Source organism: Strigops habroptila, chromosome 4, assembly GCF_004027225.2.
Source record: "Strigops habroptila isolate Jane chromosome 4, bStrHab1.2.pri, whole genome shotgun sequence".
Lineage (NCBI taxonomy): Eukaryota > Metazoa > Chordata > Aves > Psittaciformes > Psittacidae > Strigops > Strigops habroptila.
Window position 1 is genome coordinate 47,927,066 of NC_046358.1, and position 13,009 is coordinate 47,940,074.

At 47.0% G+C, this 13,009-nt stretch overlaps 1 protein-coding gene across 9 annotated transcripts in view; it reads left to right on the forward strand.

Moving 5' to 3' along the window:
* Window positions 1-10,451: 10,451 nt before the first annotated feature.
* The window catches only part of SMOC1 (SPARC related modular calcium binding 1), a 136,427-nt gene continuing 133,869 nt past the window's right edge, over window positions 10,452-13,009 (forward strand). For 4 of the 9 annotated variants that reach the window (XM_030485200.1, XM_030485202.1, XM_030485205.1 and 1 more), the window contains exon 1: window positions 10,453-10,744. In XM_030485200.1, coding sequence (XP_030341060.1) covers window positions 10,640-10,744 — 105 coding nt within the window. In that variant the 5' untranslated portion in view covers window positions 10,453-10,639. Of the gene's footprint in view, window positions 10,745-13,009 lie in introns of all 9 variants that reach the window. The other 5 variants (XM_030485204.1, XM_030485203.1, XM_030485206.1 and 2 more) reach the window with 2 other exon arrangements.

A 13,009-nucleotide genomic window follows, 5' to 3' on the forward strand; every position in this document is an offset into this window, starting at 1 on the left:
TGAAGAATCAACTTTGGTTTTGACGCATGGTGCCTGACAATGGCACCATCTTTAGGTCAGGTTCCATCTTTAGGTCAGGTTCAGGAGGCATTACTACTGTGGACAATTAGAGATGACATTTTACAGTGGGCCTGTTGGTTTACACAGGTATTCAGGAGCCAGACCAAGAGGCCAGCATCTGATTTGGCTGGTACTGCCAGACCAGAGACAGGCCCACAGGTACCCCTACCAGTGATGCCCTATCTGTATTTTGGAGGCCAGAAGGGACTTCTAGGATGATTCAGCCCTCATGGGGTCACCCCCCCCCATTAGTAAAATGGGTTGTCTTCCAATATAAGTGGGGAATGGCTGTCTTTCGCTGCTCAAGGAGGAGGGTAGCAAGGAACCGCTATGCTGGGGAGCTGGCACATGAGCAAACTCTGCAGTTTTTGAAGGTGCAGAAAGGCCTGTGGTTCTAAGACGATGCATGACCAAAAGCTTGTTTTAGCAAATGGAGAGCACTTGGAAAGCTTTGTTGAGGCTTGGAGCAAAAAAATCTTTTGCTTTTGAGAGGACCTGCATGGCCCAGAGGTGATGGAGGATCTTCACAGGAGTGGGGCAGGTCCTGTGCTGCCAGTCAGTCCCTACACTCAGATGGTTGTTGTCAGCATTACCTACTTGCTCTTTCTCCAACAAGCAGCTAAGTGGAAGGAAGGCCTCTGTGACTCTGCTGGAGTGGCATGGGAGTGTATTCCTCCTGCAACCCAGAAGCATTTCTGAGCACCTTCATGGACTGTGTTGGTCAGGAAGGGGCTGTCTAATGAGCACTTTTCAGGAGACCTGAGTGTTCTGAGGAGGCCACAGATATGCCCCCAGGAGGTCTTCTCTTTAAGTCAAGTTGCACATGCTGTGAGGACTCTTGTTCTCTCAGCAGGGGTGGGAGCAGCCTTTGGCAGAGCTGTCATATGCATGGGGCTCTGGCACCCACTTGCAGTGCAGTTAAGGCAGGTCTGCATATCTGGGAGGCGTTTCCACACAAACACAGGAGGGCTGCTTGTACACAAATATATATATGTATATACCTGTATCTTATGTGGCTGTGTTTCTTTGAACTGATCCACTATCCCACTGAAGAGAATAGAAGGTGGGTAAAGCCTACAAGCCTACTCATGGGAGTACTAATTTGCATGAGCATGTCCTCGCTTTTGAAGCAGGCTACTGTTCTCAGCAGACTGCAGCCTTTTTTCGACCTTCTTTTGTATTTTTCAGTATGAAAACATTGCATATTCTTTGCTTCTCTGAAGTCTTCTTTTGCAGTGCAAGGAACACATCTCTCTCTGTGCTCTACATAGCCTCAGCACCCAAGGAAGCAAATGGCGAGCAGTGGGGACTGGTGGTGCTCAGCACTCCACTGGGAAGTCTTCTGGATCAGCCTCAAAAGCTGTGGTCTCCCTTCCTGCTCTCTGCTTCATCCCCAGTGTGTATTACACTTGCCCCAGCTTTGCAGAGATAATTTGCACTCTCCTAGTTCATTAGCTGCTACCCCCTCCCGTCTGTGGGCAAAAAAAAGCCCTTACTGTTCAAAAGAACACATGCAGCAATCATTAATGCTGACCCTAATTGTGCCAATTCAAACCACTCAATAGCTCTAATTAAAACCTCTCTTGTGCAGGGCACTGAACAGTAACAAAACTGTCACCCCGAACAATCAAATCATGGAGCTAAGAATTTTTTTTTTTGCCATGTTGTTTTCAAGTGTTGTTGCTGCTGTTGGAAGGGTCATCTGAAGGGATTAAGTATGGGGCTTTTGTAGGCTGCAAAGGCGGGGGGAATATCTAAACCCAGCCAATGTCTTCTGGTCACAGTTTGAAATCAGAAGACCCCAACTCTTTTCCAGGTCTCCTTTCATCCAGTTTACCCACCCCCATGAAGCAAGCAACACCTGCAAAGTAGACAGGCTCTTGGTTATGAGACACATGGACACCACAATTCAACTTAAACATCTGCAAAGGAGGGGGTGAGGGGGAAACCCAGCCGCTCCTATCCCTACAACCTTGTTTCTCAGGGTCCCTGACTACACTTTCCTGTGCGCCATAAATAACTCTGCAATTACATTAATTGGTTGCATATTTGTTGACACAGGGGTGGACAGGGGTAGGTTACGGTGGGAGGATTTTTACTTTCGGTGCAATTTTATACTACTTTCTTCAGATGTCCCTTAATCCCCACTCTCCCCTCCCCCATTATTTAGGATTCACATGTCTTCCAGAATAACTTTATAAACCTGTGGGTGGGTGGGTGAAGGGGGAGAAAGAGCGTTCAAATTCATTTGATGGCACCCATGCACACACATCTGTTCTGCCATGTTTCCCTAGCAAGGTCTATCAATCAAAAGGAAAAGGTTGATATGTATCACAGTGGGATATTTCAAAAAGCTGGTTGCAGGCAATTGTGTGCTGGAAGGTTTCTTCCTGCAACAAGTTTCTGACAGGGGTCAAAAGAAGGAAGTGGTATGCATGTATGCCTGCATTTTTTGTACATTTGCCATTTTTTAAAGAAGGTAGAGAAATTAATGGAGCAACAGCATTAGCTACCAAAATTCCAGCCTTGGTATATTTTGCTTTGTTGATTGTTGAATGTGTTCTGAAGCCCAAATCTGGGATCAAATGTGAGAGCCTGAAAATGCTGCAAGCACTTTTGTATCTGTGGTTCTAGTTCAGATGAGTACAGTCACACATGCTAGCTACCATATGTGGCTCTGTGTTCAAATCACCATCTCAGAGTATTTGGTATGGGGTACTTGACTGAGCCTTTCCTTCCAGTATCTCCTTGGCTTGCTTTCTTTTGCTAGCAGTAATCAGAGTTGCAGTAAGAAAGTTCACGGCATGTTGTGTTTCATCTTTCCTTCTTTCATCTCTCCTGAGCTGCTGTCCTAGCTGAGGAGTAGGGAGGAGGATGATACCCTTAGAGCCCTGGCAGTCTGCCTCTTCAAACACCCTGAGCACTTTCTGTTAGAAACCACCTTCGTTGTTTCTTGTTCCGACTACTGGGTTGCGCCATGTGCTGTTACAACATTGCCTTGTCTCAGCAGTGAAGCCGTTCCATTTAGTGATGGGTAAAATAGCCCACATTTAGAGTACAGCTTGACTCAGCCTTTAAGTATTTAGCCTTGGTTAGCGACTAAGCACAAAATCTTGGTGTATAAACATATAAACACACATTCTTTATGTATAGAAGCAATGGGACAAAACTTAAGAATGATTTAAAAATACTTTGAGGTGAATAGTCTCCTTTTGTGCAAACTCTCAGCAAACTTAGTCATCTGCATCATCTAAGCAGACATGCTCAGGATAAGGTTGATTTTCACCAGTTTGCCTTGGACCCTGCAAATCCTGGCCTAGGGGTCAGCAGAAGGGTCCCACTCTTTTCTGAAAGTAGGGGTACTGCATTGTAATGTATGATGGTGCTGACCAGCTGCTGTCTTTGTGTCACCACTGAATGGTGTTGCAATGCTCTAGTTCTCAATGGTAACGTACTCTTACAATGGGATGAAGAGGAATAGGTGAAACTACTATATGGCATCAAGCAAGTGCTTTTCAAAGCAAGGTCCCTTCAGCAGCACTGGAGAGAAGAAACTAGAGCTCTTTGACAGTTTTGCTGTCTGTCAGGGGCTGTGGGAGACAGCACGACATTCACGTGAGGCTCTTATACTTTTTGACACTTGCTCAAGAAGGGGAAATGAGACACAGGCAGGCGTTTTGACCGGCTCCAGGTCCTTTTAGCACATCAACAGCCTGCTAAAAGCTGAGAACAAACCCTGGGACCCCTGTATCATCTCTCGCCTCTGGAAAGCATCACCTCCTTTTCTGAGCTTGCCTGTCTTCATGCAGGAAGCTCTGCATCTCTGTTGATCTGTGAGCTGAGGGTAGGGGATTTCTGTAAAATATGCTCCAGTGTAGATTCCCATCACTTTCTGTATGGATCTCCCACGGTCTCTGTCTGCCCTTCTGTCCTCATTCCTTGCCCCCATTTTCTAGGCAGCAGTGCTGAAGCCTATCCTCTTGACTAAGCTGTTGCACTTTAATTTTCAACAGGCCTCTATTGCTCTTGCACCTTGTGTGTGGTCTTTGAACGTTATGTGGCTCGGCAGCTGGGAATAGTGAGTGGGTGGGCAATTTAAAACAGAAAAGACTCTGTATCAGCACAGGGCTGAGGTTTGAACTCTGCTCAGCTTTGGATACGTGTAGCTCGTTCTCAGGGCTGTGATTTAAGTGCAGTTTTGCTGGTGTCAGTGTGAAGCCTAAATCAATGCTAAGAAACTGGTAGGGAAGAAAAAACAAACTCTGCCCGTCCGATAATGAGTGTTACACTTGGCCCTGGTGAAAAATCACAGGATCAAGGCATCTCAAAATTTGTATCCTGCTGTTTTGTCACCATTTTGCCTCCCCAACTTGGAAGATTAAGAGTGTCTAAGATGATGCCAGGGCTTCTTTGCTGGAGTAAGTTTCTGAGCTGCTTTCATGCCACTTAGGGCACAATTCTGGTTCTGAGTTTCCTGAATATAAGGACTGCTGATGGAGGGAGGCAAATGAGGGGAGTGCCAACCTGTGACACAAAACGCTTTATTTCATTCATCTGAGCCTCTCTCTGGCACAAGGTAAAAGTGCTCAAGCGATGAAAAAATAATCCTAATGTCATGACTTGTTGAGCTCACAGGACCTGATCCTCAGCTACTTCCTCCTCCTTTTTGCTGTTGTTTGTGCTGGTGGAGGATCACATGGAAGGGAGGCCAGGCAAGAGACCTTGCCTTCCGTGTGCCCTGGCATGATTCCCTGCACTCACTTCTTTTGCTCTTTCGATGGTGAGTCCACTCCACATGAGTGCCCATGTATGCGAGATTCACCACCTGCTCTCCATCACATTTGCAGCGCAGAGTACCCAGTCCTCAAAATTTCAGTGCAGAGGTATTTCTTTCCCCACCCACTTTCCAGCTATCCCACCCAGGTAGACAGGATGAGCAGAAAGAATCCTTGCCTTGATAAGATTGATAAATGAGTTTGGAACAGAGCTTCTCTCTTCTGGAGTCCATATGGAGTCCAACCCAACTCCAATCTCTTAGCTGACTTGAAAGAAAAAAAAAATTGGCAAGTCCCTAAGTACTGTTAAAGATTGTAAAGGTTAAAGATATTGTGGATTGGCATTCTTTTTAGAGCCTGGAGTGATATTATATTTACTTCACAAAATTAAAAAAGTGCACAAAGAACATTAGAAATCTGTTAGATTATTTGAAGAGTCATTTAATTTTTCAGTGCCACATAAATACCTATCATTGACCACCACTATACCGGACCTCATACCAATTCTCAGCGTTATAGTCTAGAATTTACAAAACGTATACAAGTGTAAAAAGGCAAAAAAGGAAAATATCCTTGTTTTCAAGGAGCTGGCAGATTACTAACATCAGCCAGGTCATTTTAGAGGTTCCATCCCTGAAACTAGGTATGTGCTTCAGCACATGAAAAAACATACCGAAGCTCAAATTGGCTTTACTGCCTCTTTACTGCATCTTGCACTTCACTGCATTCTATTGTTTTGTTTTGTTTTCATAATAATACTGGTGTATGGCCAACAGCCTCTTCCTGTGGTAGAATAACATAAGGGCATGAAGGTATGGCTGGGATCAGATGGACACGCACTAGTGAGAGATGTGGGTTTGGCAGTGATGAGGAACTAACCAGAACTACTAGCAACTCTTTGGGAAACCAAAGAAGTGCAGCCAGGACCCACACAATTCAATATACTTTCTATACAAAAGGCCTGCACAGTATTTCTATATGAAGTATAATGAATGCAGTGGCGGACTCTAGATGGATTTCATGGAAAAGGTTTTGCAATACTGTCATACCTTTAACAAAGCTTTTTGTTCAAGTACAAGAGAACATTCTGCAAAGAGCTTCGAGGATGAAAAGCTCAATAGGACATTTATTATTACTAACAGGGTTTCTGCTTCATTCAGGCGTATATCTTTCATAAGAAGCTGAGACTCCATTTTGCTGATGTAATCCAGCAAGTACACCCCGGGACATGCTAATAGCAGTGTGTCTCCACATCTCAACAAGTGTGAATACTTTGCCACCAGCTGCAACTGACCATGGGATGACACTGTAAAATTGTCATACGCTGTGACGTGAATCCTTTCAAGCCCAATGACTTTTGATTTCTAGCCTCATAAGCACTATGAATCAAACTTATTCCTTCCCGCTACCCCCATATTCAACCTGTGTCTGGGTAGCTGAGGAAAACGTATTCTACCTCACTTTAGGGTGACAGCACAGACTCTCCTGTGGCTGTTATTCCAGCCTGCATGAGTGTGCTCAACTGTGGCTTTTTAGTCTCTATTCTGGGCTGCCCTGAACTCACCTTTGGATGGAGATTTAGGGGTGCCAGCATTGTAGAAAAGTCTCCTCCACTGCTGCAGGTTCTCAGCAACTAAGGCCTGGCAGCAATGGAAAATTCTCTAATTATAATTATCCAAATGATTCAATAGGCAAGATGTTCAAAAAAATAGCTCTAAATTCTGCATCATTGCAACCGATAACAATCAATCCCACAGCAAATTCCTCATATTCTTCTTTACTCCTTTTGTGATAAAAAATTAACTAAATCTAGACCCGCTGTAGTGTATACACTGACTTTAAAAAAGAACCGCTAACATTAATTTGGTCCCTAAATGTAATTAGCTCATATTTGGAGGGATTAGAGTATTCTTTCCTGAAAGTGTGAGTAATCATTTCTGCTAAATGTGTGCAAGAGGGGATACATTCCCTGATGGAGGCTGTGGCATACAGATCCCATGACGGTTCCGTTGTGTGTGCCAATACTGTTCAAAAGAGGACAGCAATTATCTGAAACTTTTGTCTGAGGACAAGACAAGTAGATGCAGAGGCAAATAATCAAAGCAATCAAACAGTTCTCCCTGAACAGTTGTCAAGACCACCAATATATACGTCCTGTGCCATGGATTTTTGGTGGTGAGCATGATATGCATGCACCATAGCAACAAGATATTAATCATCAACACATACGGGCACATGCTGGAGTAAGTCTTTGGAGGTGCAAGTTGTAGACTGCATCTGGTATACATAACATGCCTCAACGGTACCAGTTTCAGTGCTACCTCCAGCAGCACTGCATAGTTGAATTCATTACAGTTGGGCTTACATCTTCCTCAGAAGGATCTGAATGTTAGGCCTGGCATACAAATGCCTGGACATGAAGAACAACTTCTCTTCTAGTTCTGTGCCCCTCTTTCTTTGTAGTTTTCGGTTTAACACCCTGGGCAAGTTCTTTGCTGGTGAGACACCAGTGACTGAAGTGGCACTATGCCAGCGCAGCGTTTGGCACTACATCCTCACAGTGATGGCAGGGATTTTCAGAAGAGCTCAAGAAAGAAGGTTAAGCTCCCAATTCCTCTTATGCTTGGACACTAGCCGCTTGTCAGCAAATCAGGATTTCTGCAATGCCACTGATGACCAAGCCAGGCATTTCCCATTTGCCAGCAACCTGGAGAGAATTAGCAGACAATTTAGTGGCACAAAAGTTTCCGTTTCAGCAGTTTGCTCTATTTACCTAGATTTTTCTTTGAAGATGACATACTAGTAAAGAGCACCTATAGCAACTGGAGTACCAGGTGCAGTATGCCGAAGAGCTAGGCATGCATTTTCAATGGTGAAGGTGGTTCACCACTGGAACAAAGACATGTATTCTCTCTCTTGCTGGTGTCTTTAAATGGGGGCTGGATGTCCTCTATCCACCTGGATGGTGCTTTGTTATGATTTTGGGCTCAGAACAGCTCAGTGATTGTGATACATAGACCAAGCTACGGAATCTCTTCTGGCCTGGTTATTGCACTAAGGCAGTTACTATCTGCAAAGGAAATGTGTGTCCCTATAGAGGAACACCGGGCCATGGAATGTTGGTCAAGTAGTACTGCTAGAAGTACATGCTGCAAGGTTATGAACAACTTTTGACCATAAGGGGCAAAAAGGGTTCAGTCACTGGGAATTTCTCACCCTCTGGAACTTTTACTTGGTCTTTAGACGTTGCTGGTGTCAGGGTTTCATAGGCATTGGAGGATAGGCTTCCAGTGTTCTCTGCTAGGGAATAAGAAAACAATATTTTTTTCATGGTGGTAACGAGCATTTATATAGCAAAGGCATCCTGATACCTGTGGGTTTTTCTGTGGAAAATACACCAAAGACAGTCATGTTTAAAGTGCAAGTGATAAAAAACACATGAAGGCATCACACAAAATAGGTCAGATGAAAAAGAACTCCCTATGAAATTGGAGAGGGGAATGTAGGCAAGTGGGATATTGTTATCTGGGCTGGAATTTAATCAAGACTCAATTATGAGGTGATGTGGTACTTCAGTGGTGGGATCACCGCCCCAACAAAGCTCTGCTAGATTCTGCCTGTCTTTTCACAGATGTCAGGTGTGCACTGGTATAACTTGTCCAACCTCAACAGAGCTGATCCTGATGTACACAAGGACACTCATATTCAGATTCCCCAGCTCTCCCCCTCTTCTTCCCCTCCAGGTCTCTCTGCTCGTGTCATGTGGAATGGCAGAAGTTCAGGTGTGGATCAGAGAGACTTTGAAATGGAAAATCAGAGAACACCGCGGGTCATATTGAAGAAGAGCTGGCAAAGCTTAGGACCAGGATAGCAGAGTGGTGAGAGTTAGGACTAAGGTACATCGGTAGGCTTGTATGCGGTGCTGGGCTTGGAGCTCCAGAGAGGTCTGCAAGCCAAGAATAATGAATACTGGCAGAGCTCCGTGTGAGTAACAAACGCCTTATCCTGCCTAGGCTAATGACAAAATGTTACGTACTGGCATTTTTTAAATAGATACTTTTTTTTTTTTTAAGAAAAGAAAGATTAAAGCAACCGCTATAGCTAAACATGCTGCTTTGCTCTGATAAGATGCCAGAATTGTATGACTTCTACTGTGTAACAAGGTTCTTTGTGTGGGTGTAGCAGCCCCTCCCCATACCTAGCGGATACACTCTAGGGAGTTTTTACAACAGCGAGTATTGCCTCTTGTAAGGTCACTGAGTAAGAAAGTTAACAACGTTCTATGAAGAATAGCATGTCTCGAATGTTTCCATCAGAGCATCACGGAACAGTCTGATGAAAAGGTTATCGTCACTGTTATGTGCACAAAAATGACCTCCCATGCACATTATTTTGTAAAATGTTGGGCCTCTGCCCTGCCATGCCCTCCACCAAAGTCATGCCTGTAACTTAAAAATGAAGGACTTGATGTAAATGCAAGTCAGCCCAGTTCGCAAGACACCTCTGTCTGTCAGTCAGCAGGTAGACAGAGGCTTGGCACTGCCTCCATTGCTCAGGGTCTACATCTTGCTGCTGTTACACTGTCATGGTACTGCTCTCTCTTTAGCTCCTGATCAGACAGACATGTGTGCAAAGGCTGGGCCCTACTGGTGATACGTCTCCATTTTCCTCCTACCCTGTATTTGGAGTCTTCTTGTGCAATGCAACACTTTCTTCCCAAGCCTCTCATTGTCAAGGGTCTGGTTATGCTTGGACATACGGGGACCTACACGCAGCCTAGAAGGGCTTGTTGCCTCAGGAGATGTCAAACTTGATCTTGGGATGGTTTTCCAGGTGCAAGGTATGTATTACCAAAGACCCTAAGCACATTACCAAAGACCCCAAGCACATCACCTCCACAACAAGGTCTCTAGGCTTTACTAGGCGATGTAGAGCAATGGGCTCTGCAGTTGGGAAAGCAGGGGAAGATCTTCAGGGACAGGTAGTCTCTGCTTGTGGGTCAGCCATGCTTTGAGCCCCGGCATGAGGGCGACAAGAGGACCTACACTGCCCCAGGCGCGACTCGTTTCTGCAGCAGCCTTGTCCCAGAGCGCCGAACCAAGGGAAAACGGTACGTGGACCGTGAGGTAATTTCCTGCGCCAAATTTACTTGCTCGCTGGCCCGACCCGACCGCAGGGCTCCGCTGTCAGTGCCACCGCCAGGGCCAGGCCGGGGACGCCCAGCAGGGCAGTGGGGCGGGCGGAGGGGGCGAGCGGTGCGGCCCCGGCGAGTGCCTGCCGCGCTGGCGGGTCGTCTCCCGCAGTCCCTCCGGGGCTGCCTGGCACCCGCGCACCCCGTCAGCCGCTGAGGGACCGGCGCGGCGGCCGCTCCAGGTGCCGCAGCCAGGGAGCAAGCGCCCGCCCCTCGCCGGGCCGCCGGCAGCACCGCGCCGCCCGGGGCCAACCTGGGCCGCCTGCCTTACGCCCGGGAGGGGCGGCAGGGCTGGGCGGGGCGAATGGCCCTGCCTCCCCGCGATTGGCTGCGGCCCGCGGCGGCCGCGCTGCGATAGGTCCGCGCCGCAGTCAGTGGCGTCGGGCCCCGCCCCGCCGCGGCTTTATAACGGGCATCCCCATGGCCGAGGCGGGTAACCTGCCGCGGCGGGAGGGGGCAGAGCCGCCCGAGCCGGCCCGGGGCACCGCGAGCGCCGCCCGCCGACGGACACGCCGCTGCCGGGCCGAGGGGCGGCCGCCCGGGAGAGCCTCCTCCGGTGGGCGCAGAGCCCTGCCGCCGTCCCGCTGCTACCCTGCCGCCGCCCCGAGGGACGATGGTGCCGCGGGCCTGGCGCTGCGCGGGGGCTCGCCCGTTCCTGCTGGCGCTGCTGCTGGTGCATCTGCCTCAGGGTCGCGGCCACCGAGCCACGGGGCCCCGGGTAAGTGAGGGCGGCGGGGCTGCCCCGCCGCGGCAGGTTGTGCTGCGCCCTCCCCGCGCCCTGTCAGCGCCGCAGGTGAAGCCCCGGGTGCGCTCCGGACCGGGTTCCGCGGGCGCGGACCCTCGCAGGGGCCTCCGCGCTCGGTCGGAGCCGAGTGCCGGCGGACTGCGCGAAGGGTCTGCACCGGAGCGAATTGTTGGTGTTTATTGCAGGGGAAAAAAAGGAGGGTGGGGGGTTGGCAGGCTGTGTTTTTATATTGCTGGTCTTGTATTTGATGTAGCCCCTGTTCCCAGCACATAGCTTTAAGACTTTTCTTTTTTTTTTTTTTACGTTCCCAAGTAGGGATTAAATGAATCCCAGCAATAAAGCTAGATGCCTTCAGCCCAGACTTCTCCCCGTAGGAGTCTAGCCCTGCTTTTTTAATCTGACAATGTTTGACTTACTGGGGCTGTTAATTTCACTTACCCAACTATTACATTGCTCTGGGGGAGAACCCAACATCTTTTCTAAATATGGTCCTCCCAGTGAGCTAATGTTACCGCTGCAGCAGCACGACCGAGTAGCACAAGAGCTTTCAATTATAAAGCTGCAAAACAGTAGCTGTTCTTCAGCCAATGCTGCGATAAAAGCACAGCTCTGGGTAAGTGGAAAAACTTGATCTCTCTGCAGGCGTGTTGGATGCATTGACCATGTGCATTCTTGACCCATCAGTCTGAAATGCCATGAAATGTAGTACCTAATTAACTTACACCATGGTTAGGCAAGACCAGGACTCTTTGGAATCCCTGCTCAGCCAAAGTATAAGAATAAGGGACTTCAGTGCAATGTTCTAGTTCTTTAATGCAAGTGCTGTTTGACCATGCTGGTTATTAAATGCTTCTCTGAGCTATGGAAAGTGTACTGGCTGCACTGGTGTCCCTGTGTTCAGCTGTGCTGTGTAGCCTCTTTTATAGCCAGATGTGTAACAGCAACTGTTAGAACGTGGCAGATCAGAACTAGTGTATGCCATAAATTCTTGGAGACCTGTTGTAAAAGATGGGGAAACATAGGGGTGCTTATGCATGCATCTGTATTGCCCGATATCAAACACAAACCTCAAAGCTGGAGTGATGCCAAATAGAGAGGAGCTTTGAGGTGATAACTAAGAGTCTGGCTGTATGACTATGGCCCCTCACCAGCACTGGTATCTAAGTGCTTTAATGAAGAGCAACTGAAACAAAGAAAAAAAATAAAAAAAATCCTGATGGCAGTGCATTAATTGCACAATAAGCCTGTCTATCAAACAGTTTCCATGTATGCCATTTTTATATACTGTACTTTACAAGGCAGTTTAATTGCTCCCTGTGCTGTGTCGTCTTTGGAATGAGAGCTACTTCAGGAGAGTGGAAAACCAAATACAAAGGACTACTGATGTACTTTTTACTTGAAGTAAGTGAACTGACTTTGCTATTTCTCCCTTCATGAGTGGAGGAGAATATCAGCTGTGAGCATCAATGCCTACAGTTATGTAGAAGGATGTGCCTTAAAGTTTTAACTGCTTAAAGTTTTAACTTAAGAGCTCTTAAATGGAAAGCTGTGAACTTCCAGGATGTTTAACTCGTGAAGCCTGTCTTCTCTCCCTTCTAAGTGTCATTCTTAAGTGCATGTGAAGGTGGGGAGTTTGGTTTGCTCATTTGCAACCATGTTGACTGGTATGATAAGCCCCTAACTTTAATCTCTTCTAGTGATTAGACATTGCCAGTAACGTTGTTACTAGTATAAAGGTGCCATACTTTAGATTCCAATGTACACAAGGAAATTCTTTATTATTCATTTTTTACTGATGATTACCAAGTTACGCCAGTGTTTCTCATGCTGACTTGTGATTCAGAATCTGTTCCTGCCAGGAACCCTCCCTGGGTTGGAGGGGAGAGTTGTCGGTGTTGCAGTTCTGGGGTCTGATCCTGTGGGTGTTCAATTGCTAAGTATGGTGTTTACCCTTTCACACTTTTCCTCATGGTAAGCACTAGAACTACAATATCTGCAAGCTGAAATCCTTTTGAAGGTGAACAGCAGTTTTTTATCCTACCCAATGAGTTTAAATGGGCAGCAACAACGCTTAAAGCAACTTCTTGATCTTTCTCCTTGCATTTTCCTCTTACTACTGCTGATCAGCTAGGCAGCCAGCACTGTCACTGAATGCATAGGCAGGGTAGCATGGCTTGCTACTGTTTGCAGAAAATGATGAAAAAATAGGGGTACTGAAGAGAAATAGGTATATCTAGA